The sequence below is a fragment of the Phragmites australis genome, chromosome 24, assembly GCF_958298935.1.
Source record: "Phragmites australis chromosome 24, lpPhrAust1.1, whole genome shotgun sequence".
NCBI classification, from domain to species: Eukaryota; Viridiplantae; Streptophyta; class Magnoliopsida; order Poales; family Poaceae; genus Phragmites; species Phragmites australis.
In genome coordinates, this window is record NC_084944.1 from 19,177,962 (window position 1) to 19,189,001 (window position 11,040).

Below are 11,040 nucleotides of genomic sequence, written 5' to 3' on the forward strand. Positions count from 1 at the left end.
AAGACCATATGTTCTTCATTTAATCATCCAGATATAAAAAATAATTATATTAAATATGTAGGTAACTTAGACTAGATTATGAAAGTAAAATAGAAGCATATGAAGGCAAATCAGATGCAAGTGTTTTCTGAATAAAAATTAGAGCAATTTATATTATTCCTCTCAATAAAATTGGTTTGTTTCTAGTTTTGCCTGAGCAAATCAAGGTGGAATAGGCACTGTTGTGCAAGAGAGAAGAAATATCATAAGCAAATTGTACAATTTGAGGCAAATATTTGCAGATCTGCAAGCAAATCCATACAAACCTAAAAGCAACTTTGGCAAATTTCTATGGCAAAAAATAGGAGAAAATTGTACAAAAATAGGATGATTTTTGGAGAAGCAAAATAGAGAGTAAAGAAGCAACTTTAGACATTTTGTAGGCAAATTGGTATAAAAATGAAAATAATTTTTTCCGCATCGATGAGGTAGTCATTGGAGAACTTGATCTGGAGTGTGCCGGAGTCGTTGCTCCTCTTCAAGATCTGACCATCGGATGCTACTGTTGGTGAAGTCATGGAGGTGTAGTGGAGGCGCGGGAAGATGGCGGCACCATGGGGGTGGAGTGGAGGTGCCATGGGTCCTTGGATCTGGGTGGCAAGGAAGAGCCATGGGAGGTGGAGTGGATCCGCTGTGGGGCGCCATGGGGGCTTGGATCCGTCGTGGGGGCATACGAAGGCGATAACATCATGGGAGGTGGAGTTGATGCCTCGCTGCTACTGTGCCATGAGGGAGAAAGGCCAGTGGGAGGGGCGATGGAAAATGAAGAGAGAGAGAGTTGTCGAGTGGGTAGGGTGGTGTGTGTGGTGAGATAATGCTGGTGGGGTGGCGTGGTATGGATAAGAGAGGTGTAGGGCATAGGGTTGATGGATAGGTTGTGAATGCAAGAAATTAAAAGCATACACATCCAGAAACTAGTCTTTACCTGTAAATAAATAAGAGTGGGATTCAAGACACCACATCAACATCCAACATAATGAAGTGGCCAGAAATTAGTTCAATATATAGTCGACGGAAGAGGAGACTGATCTGCTAATGCCAAATAATAACAAGCAGATTATACGCTTGTTACAAGTAATAGGAAGGTATATCAAATATTACTGTGTTGTGAAGATTAAAAGAATTTCGGATAAGATTAATGGCACCCCAGAAGTTCTGAAACATCGGAGAGAAACAGAAGAATCCAAAAATTCCTCTTGGAGCACCGCTTCACCTCCTCATAGACACAACCACCACATGGTGGCAGCGTGCATCCAGCAACTTGCTATAGCGCAGAGAGGGATTCTAAATGTCTATTTGTTTCTATTTTAAATTATAATTTTCATCTTTTATAATCTGAAACTAAAATAAACAAATAGTTTTTTGTCATAGTTTTTTACAATTCGCTTGGTGGATTGTAGGAATTAAAGAAATTGGTTTCCCTTAGATTTCCACAGATTATTAAAGTCCATTTTACTAAACAACTCACCAAAGTTTTTTAAAATTGATAATTAAAGCTTTTTATAATTTAGCTTTTTATAATCCAGTTTTTTATCATCCATAATCTACAAGCTACTTTTTAGAATCCTCAGTTGAAACAAACAGACTCTAAGATACGCCAACGGACCGGTTCCAGTAAGCGCATCACACGGGATCCAAAATAACTTCCCGTACCCACGGGAACTAGACGTCAGCTACAACTCCATCGTTGTGCTCTCACCTCTCAGGCTCTCCATGTGCTCCTAGACTTCATGGGCTGCCCTGCCAAGCGTGTCCAGTGCCATGATGTGATCTGAACACCTTAGCAAGCGGTTGCTCAACCAGTAAGAACAACAAGAAGAAGTCAATTATAGCTCATTCACAGTGGGATGATGACATAAAGTCCTCGCGAGGTTGCACGGGAACAAAGGAGGTGGAGTTGGCTACTTCCTGCGATTGTGGTATCCAGTACGAGTGTATTTAGTTGGTTATCTGAGAGTGGATGGGATGAAATAGTATTCATCTGCGTGTTTGGTTAGTGATTCAGGATGGATAGTGATCCATCCTTCGTTGAATATTCCGCAAGATTTGGGATCGTTTGATAAAAAAAAAAGTTGAAAGAAGCCGCTTTCCGTGACTCCTCCCGTTCCTATCAACAGTGGATGACTAGTGGTATCAGATGAACAGTGCCTATATACAATTGGTTGCCGTGTTCTAAAAATAACGAAAATTTTCCTGTAGGTTTTATAATTTATGATGAATTCATTTTAAAAGGTTTCACCTCAATAGCCTTTGTAGATTTTAAAATAAAAATCTCTAAAGAGGGTCACTCCTAGAAATTCTAGCAATTTTTAAGGCCTCAAAGAAATTCCAAAAAATCTTAAAAAATTCACTAATATTCCTCTTATGTGGCGTAATAATTTGTAAAATTATTTCCAACCCTAAGTTATTTGGTAAAAAAGTGAGTTCCTTTGCAATGCTCGATTTATATGCATTTTTATCATTTCATATGATATTATCTTTTTAATTCAATCTGAATTCAAACATGAAAAAATTCATCGAAATGCTTATTGCATATAAATGTGAATGTGCACAAATTGAGATGTTCATAAAAAAATCATCACAATCAACTTAGGTCAACCGATACATCCAATTAACTAAACAGAAAACTAGCTAATCCTATCTACCTAATCCCACCAACTAAATAGAATAGTAGCTTATCCCATCCATCCAGCGAAACAGAAAATTATCTCATCCCATCTAAAAAACAGAGATGACACTATTCCATTCAACCTTGTCCTCCAACCAAATGCACCCTAGATGGAAAGGCATTTGTGTGCCAGATATGAAATTCTGCACATAAGCATTTCTTTTGTTCATGCACTGACATGGCAAGCCACAACGAAATGTTCATGCAGCAAATGGCAAGTATGTTACCGGTCATCTCTTTCGAAAGACTACTCATCTTCTTGCTAGTACGTACCAGGTGCATGAAGAGGCAACCTCACTAGATGAATGATCTAACCACTTGCCAACTGCAGGTAACATGTGTGAGTGTATGAGCCAACAAAACATGCTTGTAGATTTGATTTTCTATATATAATGATGCACTCGCAAGGCATCTTTGCAGAAACTAAACTATTGTGAGCCAGTCGGCAATATGTCGGAAGGGGAGTATGAAGCCTACCTCTTGGCCTCTGTGAGAGTTACCAACCAGCACAAGAACTTGGCCTCTCCGAGGACAAAAACACAACGGAGGCTATCTACAAGAGTTGCCTAGAGGCAACCAACAAGGAAAACACCCAGGAGCCATTACATTTGTGACAAGTCTGGCTGCTGCTTATACAGTGAGGAAGAACAGTCTGGCTGCTGCTTATACAGTGAGGAAGAACCGGGTACACGATTCTGTACCCTGTTCTCTCTCACTGTAGAAGCAGCAGCCATACTTGTTGCAAATATAACGGCTCGTTGGGTGCATTGTCTTGTTGTGATTCTTTAGATCACTCTTGAAGGTTGCCTTGGTTGTGTTCTTTTTTTTTGGACTGAAACACTTCCATCGCATGATCTTGTGCTGGTTCGTAGCTCTCACAAGGGGTAGGCTTCATGCGCCTCGTCAGACATATTGCCAACCGAATCTACTATAGTTTAGCTTCTGCAAAGGTTCCTTGCAATGTCTGTGTGCATCCTTATATAGAAATTAAATCCACATGGATGTTTTGTTGGCTCATAACACACACATGTTACCTGCAGTTGGCAAGTAGTTAGATCATTCATCTAGTGAGGTTGCCTCTTCATGCGCCTGGTACCTAATTTGATTCAAAATTGTAATTGCAAAGATTCTATTGTAACTAAACAATTAGACTTTCAGCTAAGTTCTAATTAACTGCTCTTTTCCTTAAAACATTGGGAATGCATTTTCTGATGTAAGGTTTGGAGAAAACTGTAACATTAGATGGCACATTATATGATACCCATTTTTTCTGACTTCCCCGTGGCGCATAAAAAGGTTCTCTTGCCTTTTATGTCCCCATGAACTATGCATATTTAAACCTATGTTCTTTTCCTATATATTCAATTCTTGTAGTTTTATTGAGCACCATAAGAAAAACATCTATCGTTTAAAAATCCGTTGTTCAGTCCTGTTGCAGTTAGAACGGCATCCGGGTTGCAGCATCCATGAATACACACGAGTCGGATTCGTACATCCGTTGTTGAGTCCATCCGGCTGGCATGCAAGATTGATTCGGATCGAGTAAAAAATCGTGACCCAACCGCCCTCGTTAAAGCCAACTGCATCCATGGCCCAACTCGATCCCCAAAAAACCAAGTCGCGCACAACGGGCTTCGATGTCCACCAGGCGCCTTCAGCCAGTCCCGGTATTGCACTGCGGGTGATCCTTCAGTCTCCACCCGAAGGTTCGCCAGGATCTTCGCCTATCCTGACCCCCGGCGCCGCGGGTCGACCTTCGGCCTCCAGCCGAAGGCACGCCAGAGCCTTCGCCTATGCTAGCAGGTGAAGTCGCGGATCGACCTTCAGCCTTCGACCGAAGGCCTGCCAGAGCCTTCGCCTGCACTTCCTGAAACACAACTGCAACATTCATCAGTGCTCAGCTACCGGTGGACTTCAATTTGCTAGCCGAAGAGGTACGAGAGATCATCCCCCAACAGACCCGTCACTATTATGATCAGTGACGGGTCATGTTTTCATATCTCCTTTATCTATTTTTCACGTAGTGTTCTCACTGGATTTTTGGAAAGTTTTGATGAGAGATATGTATTTCGCGAGAAGTGTTCAAGGGGGAGTGTTAAGAAACCTCGAGTTTTAGAACCGAATGTGGGTCCGTCTCGATCTCTTGAAAGATTTGATTCTATCTCTTATGAGTTTTTGACACTATATATACGGGACAAAATCCCTTACTATAGAATATAGATGAATAAAAAAGAAAAAACTTTTATCCTACATTATATCTCCTTTATGATGATTCTCTCACGGAATCTGTGGACTACATTCCGTAGTAGAGGTTCTTCAACAGCAGCATACATGAATACACGAGTCGGATTCGTACATCCGTTGTTGAGTCCATCCGGCTGGCATGCAAGATTGATTCGGATCGAGTAAAAAATCGTGACCCAACTGCCCTCGTTAAAGCCAACTGCATACATGGCCCAACTCGATCCCCAAAAAACCAAGTCGCGCACAACGGCAGCCACAGCTTGGTCGTGATGGATAACCCATCGCCGGAGGCGGCGGCGCCCGACTGGTCGGGCATGCAGGCTGACGTTCTTGCCACCTTCTTCGAGACCTTCAAAAACCCCGGCGACCTTGTCCGGTGTGGCGCCGTCTGCCGTGACTGGCATGCTGTGTATGCGTCGGTCCGTGCGCGTCACGACCTCTTGTCCGGCCGCGCAGTCACACCATGCCTCGTTTATGCTTCTGCTGAGTCCTCCGACGCCCGCGCCGCCACCATCTTCACGCTCACCGGCGGCAGCACATACGAGGTCACCCTGCCCGATCCCCCCATCAGTAGCAGGTACTGGCTGGGGTGCTCTCACGGCTGGCTCATCACAGCCGACGCCGACTCCGCCGAGGTGCGTCTCGTCAACCCCGTCACCGGCCAGCAGATCGACACGCTTCCGCCGGTGGCCACCATCGAGCACGTCAGGGGCCCCATCCAGAGAAATGCCTCGGCAGCGCAGGACTACGACTACGAGATCTACCACTACAACTGGAGATTGGAGCAGCGACCCGACAGCCGGCCTATCCAGGTGATCACGGGGGAGCTCGCATATTTCCTCCACATGCGTGCCTTCCTGTCGGACGTCAGGGTTGGCAGCTGCATCGTGGTTCTTCTCCACAGCCCCAGGAGCAGTCTCTCTTTTGCGCGAGTGGGCGTGGACGAGCACTGGACCTGGATCGGGAAGCAGCACTCCTATGCCGACGTAGTCTACAATGACGGTGACGGCATGTTCTACGCCCTCACACTGGCTGGGGGCATCCACGCGTTCGACATTTCCGGCGGGGCCTCCACAGTACGCTGCACCATTGTTCTGCAGAACCAGGTTCATGGAATCATCGGCACCGACACCAAGTACCTCGTCCAGGACCTCGGCGCCAGGGGATGGCTGCAGGTGTGGAGGATGCAGGAGCCCGTGCCCTCGCCAGAAGAATCCCACCCCCACTTGTCCACGACGGTGTGGATCAATGTGTATCGCGTGGACGTCGACGCACAGACGCTGGTGGAGACGGAGACCCTTGGAGACGACACCAACCACGCACTGTTCATCGGGTGCAACCAGCCGTTCTGGGTGCGCGCCGGCAAGTACCCAGGTGTGGAGCCCAACCACATCTACTACACGGACAACGAGGAGACTTACGCGCTCTACTACCCGCAGAGTCCGAGGGATATCGGCGTCTACAACGTCGACGACGGCAGCTTCAAGCAGTTCCCACCTATCAGCCATGGTTGAATTGGCCACTTCCTTGTTGGGTACTACCTAGCCTTGGTTATATACCCTCATGTTACAAACGAAGGTAGCTAGCTAATACAGAGGGTAGCATGAAACGTTGAATTTTACTGTTGTGTTTCCAATGTTTATTGTCGTCGCCGGCTCCTTTTGCAAATCCATCCTTTTATATATGGCTGAACAGCGCAATGCAAATATTGCAAATTTATTTGGGATCAGATTCTCATTGGTGGGATATACCTAGCCTTGATTACCACCATGCTAAGAAATAAGGTAGCAAGAGGTTATGGACCAAAAAGTAGTATGAGGTGTAAACGTTATATATATATATATATATATATATATATATATATATATATAGAGGACACCTATTCTATACTCCTAGGAGTATGTACTCCCACATGCAATATACCACCTAAACAAACACTTTATACTCTTTTATCATTTTTAGTATACTCTAATACTAATTCTAAGATACTCCAATATGAGTTGTATGAAAAAAATTCAATGTTAGCCTTTCATTTTTGCTATATACTCTTTTTTATACATAAAAGAAGTATATACACAAATTATGATAAAAAATCATGGAATTTCATAAAAAAATTCGTGGGATTTGCATTATAGTATCTTATAATTACTAATGAAGTATATTTAAAGTGATAAAGAAGTATAACATATGTGTAAAAGTGGTATATGAGAGGTGAGAGTACATACACCCAGGAGTACATTATATATATATATATATATAATTTGTCCAATACTTTCCGTCCTAGTGTTATCTGTATAAGGTGTTTGCCGCGCTCCTAATTAAAACTCACGTGATCACACTACTAAAACAAGTTATCTCTTCCTTTTTTCATTGTTGGTTCAGAAGAAAAAAAAACCCAGTAGTAATAATTCATCAGGCAAAAGACGAAACTAATAATCAACTATCACCACCAGTTCATATAATGAACCGGCAATGTATTATTGTACCTACTATCACTGCCTGTTTTTTAATTGAACTAGTAGTGATACTTGATTATCTCTACCGGTTCTAGTTACGAATAGGCAATGATAATAGAGTCATTATCTCTGTCGGTTCGTTATATTAATCGACAGTGACAATAAAATATAATCTATCTTCAAAATTTATAACTTTTTTATACAGAGTCGGATGGAGATAAAATTATAACTTTTTTATACCCGGAGGCCAAGAACACCGATGTTCGAGATGAGGATTCATACGAGGTCTTGATCATGCCGCGCTCCTAATTAAAACTCACGTGATCACACTACTACAAAAAGTTATCTATGCCCTTTTTCACTGTTGGTTTAGAAAATTAAAAAACCAATAGTAATAATTCATCAAAATATCTACTATCATTGTCCCTTTTTCACTGTCGATTCAAAAAAAAAAAACCAACAATAATAGTGTTAGAGGAAAATAAACTAACCTGAGGATAATGGTTAAAGATTACTATCCATGTCCCTCCGGAGCCTTAATCTCTGGACCCTCAACTAAAGGCTCGACCTCCGAAGGCTTCGGACTCCTTTGTGCCACCTCTTCGTACCCGCGAAGCCTTCCCACGACTTGGAACTACGTCTGGCCCCTCCGAAGCCTTTGGCCTCCTAACTCTCAGCAACAGGCCTAACCCCCGGAGGTTGTGGACCCCTTCGGGCCACCCCATCGACACCCGGGCGGCTTTCCGAAGCCTAAGATACAATAGGCCTCCGAAGACAATATCAGGGTGGGAATTTCTCCCCCTGCCACCGATCCGATGTGAAGTGACAAGCGATCAATACCGGTGCAAGTGGTGCTATCTTGACACCCCAGTGCATTTAAGGCTGCCTTGACACCCCTAACAGTACGGCGCTATTGGGGGTCGTTATTAAGGACCCCCGATGGCCTCTTAGCTTAACCAGTCTGGCCTCCTGAAGCCTCGGCCTCCCGAAGGCTCAGCCTCCCAAAGCCCGGTCTCTCGAAGTCTCAGTCCCTCGAAGCCTCAGCCTCCCGAAGCCCCGGCCTTCCGGAGTTCTGCCTCCCGAAGCATTCACCTCCCGGAGCCATGCCTCCCAAGGCCCCCTTTTCTGGCTGCTCGGGCCAGCTTTCCGGAGGCTACAGGGTGAATCATCAGGCCTAGGGAAAGATCTACCAAAAGGGGAGCACCGGTCATATTTTGCCTGCAAGGAAGTGACCGGCATTAAATGCCTAGGTTGGTGGACGCCGCTCTGACACCCCGGCGTAATGGAGGCTATCCTGACACCCTTGACAGTGCGGCGCTAGGCCGCAGTTGGCGACCAGCTCACCTCTCAGGGTGCAGACACCACGATGATTACTACGGTAGATATTTATCTCCCATATAGGGTAGAAAGTAGTAATCCAAGATAAGGCCCAGTAATTCAATCATATCCCAGATATTTATACATTGTAATAATTTATACGCCAAGCTATGCACGGCCCTATAATTAGGAGCCATGGTCGCCTGGGCTAGAGGGGGCTAGATGGCAGAAAGACACAGAGGTGAAAAAACACCAAGTCACGCTGTGATACTCCGCCTAGATCGATCTATTTTTTCTACCATCAATACATTCGATACTTTTATATATGGCTGAGCAGCGCAATGCAAATATTGCAAATTTATTTGGGATCAGATTCTCAATGTTGGGATATACCTAGCCTTGATGACCACCATGCTAAGAAATAATGTAGCAAGAGGTTATGGACCAAAAAGAAGTATGAGGTGTAAATTAAACGTTTTTTTTCATATAATTTGTCCAATACTTTCCATCCTAGTGTTATCTGTATAAGGTGTTTGCCGCACCCCTAATTAAAACGCACATGATCACACTAAAAAAACGTTATCTCTGCTCTTTTTCACTGTTGGTTCAGAAAAGAAAACCAACAGTACTGGTCCATATGGTAAAAACCGACAGTAATAGTCTAACTATCACTACCAATTTATATAATGAACCGACAATGCATGATAGTGTATACTATCACTATTGTTTTTTTAATTGAAGTAGCAGTGATACTTGATTATCTCTACCGGTTCTAGTTATGAATAGGTAGTGATAATAGAGTCATTATCACTGTCAGTTCGTTATATTAACTGGCAGTGACAATAAAATACAATCTATCTTCAAAATTTGTAACTTTTTTATATAGAGTTGGATGGAGACAAATTTTATATGAGAATTGTAGATCTCGATGAGATATACATCTCTGTAGTTGATAAATTTTTTATTTGAAGACATATAGATACCCAAATAATCATCTAAAGACTATTAAAAGAAAAACACGCACTGGACCATATAGTAAATTATTGGATCTGGTGTAAGAGTAGTGATAATGATTGAAAAAGCCACACACAGGATCACAAAGTTAAAAACTACAACTTTAAAGATTTTTATCGTGAGTTTGGTAACTCAGATTAATGAAACATCTGCGCAGCACTGCCTTTCAGATGTAGCACTATGTCTAAAAATTTCAGGTAAATTGGATAAGGTAATTTTTTAACCAAAAACTTCATAGGTCTCGTCGAGGGTCTTCTGAGCCGTTTTAGGTCAAGAAATGTACAAGTGTAAACATGTGTATTCTTCATATGCGCCTCCTTGTTAGCTTCGAAAGTAGATATCGAACGTTGAAATCGGACTCCGTATGCAAAAGTTTTCGCTATTCTACAGAGCACTGCACTGATTGGAGACCAACTTTGTCATACGGAGTCGGATGGATACACATTTATATGAAAATAATAGTACTTGACGAGATATATAACTTTGTAGTTGATAATGTTTTCATTTGAAGTAATCTAAATGACTAAATAATTGTCCAAAATTTTGAGCAGGAAGAGTCAAAATAATAAATTACCCCACAACCTAAATAATCGTCTGTGACGCAGGCGGCTCGACTCGAAGGCCGAGAACACCGACGTTCAGGATGAGGATTCATACGAGGTCTTGATGACGTGGACTACAGGCCCAAGCGGAAGTGGGGATGGTGATGTTACGTCACGGGTCTCGCCCTCCATCGATGGCAACATGCTGGATGAGGATGATTTCTTGGTGGGCGACAGCTCGCCGATTAGTGATCCCGTGATGCCGCGTGTACTGGAATGCAACCCCTTGGCTCTAGCCTTGTCCATGGCCCCAGAAGCCTCAGCCCTGAGTCCAACCACTAAGGACCGGACCCGACTTCAGCACCCGAAGTGCCGGCCCCAACATCGAATTTAACACACGAAGTGCTGGTCCTAACTCTGGTAACTTTGAAATTTTCCCCGAAGCATTTTTTAGCCGTTATGACTGACCCTGTGTGCTCACAGGTGCTAGACCAGGATCATGGAAAGGCGGTATTTGGCGTGGGTGCACCAGCCGACATGACCTTGCCTGCGCCAGGAGTAGGGATTGAGGGAGGTGACTCTCAGAAGCCATCCAAGTGGTCAACCTCCATCCTTGTCCCATTGAAGTTCTTCTGAAGCATGAAATGGCACATGTAAGATTATCATCATGGCTGCCCTCCTCATGTTCATGCAAGCACAACCTTTAGATTCCTTTTTACATGATGCTCGGAGCACCACCACCTACCCGCAAGCCGTGACC

The 11,040-nt window shown here is 43.6% G+C and overlaps 1 protein-coding gene across 1 annotated transcript; it reads left to right on the top strand.

Annotated features, from left to right (window-relative positions):
• Nucleotides 1-5,220: 5,220 nt before the first annotated feature.
• Nucleotides 5,221-6,465, top strand: LOC133907234 (F-box protein At2g26160-like). The gene has a single exon (XM_062349240.1). The coding sequence runs from the start codon at nucleotides 5,221-5,223 to the stop codon at nucleotides 6,463-6,465; it is 1,245 nt and encodes a 414-aa protein (XP_062205224.1).
• The last annotated feature ends 4,575 nt before the right edge of the window (nucleotides 6,466-11,040 follow it).

What these genes read in the sequence shown, in the direction of transcription:
- LOC133907234 (XM_062349240.1), top strand. Translation starts at nt 5,221, where the DNA reads ATGGATAACCCATCGCCGGAGGCGGCGGCGCCCGACTGGTCGGGCATG.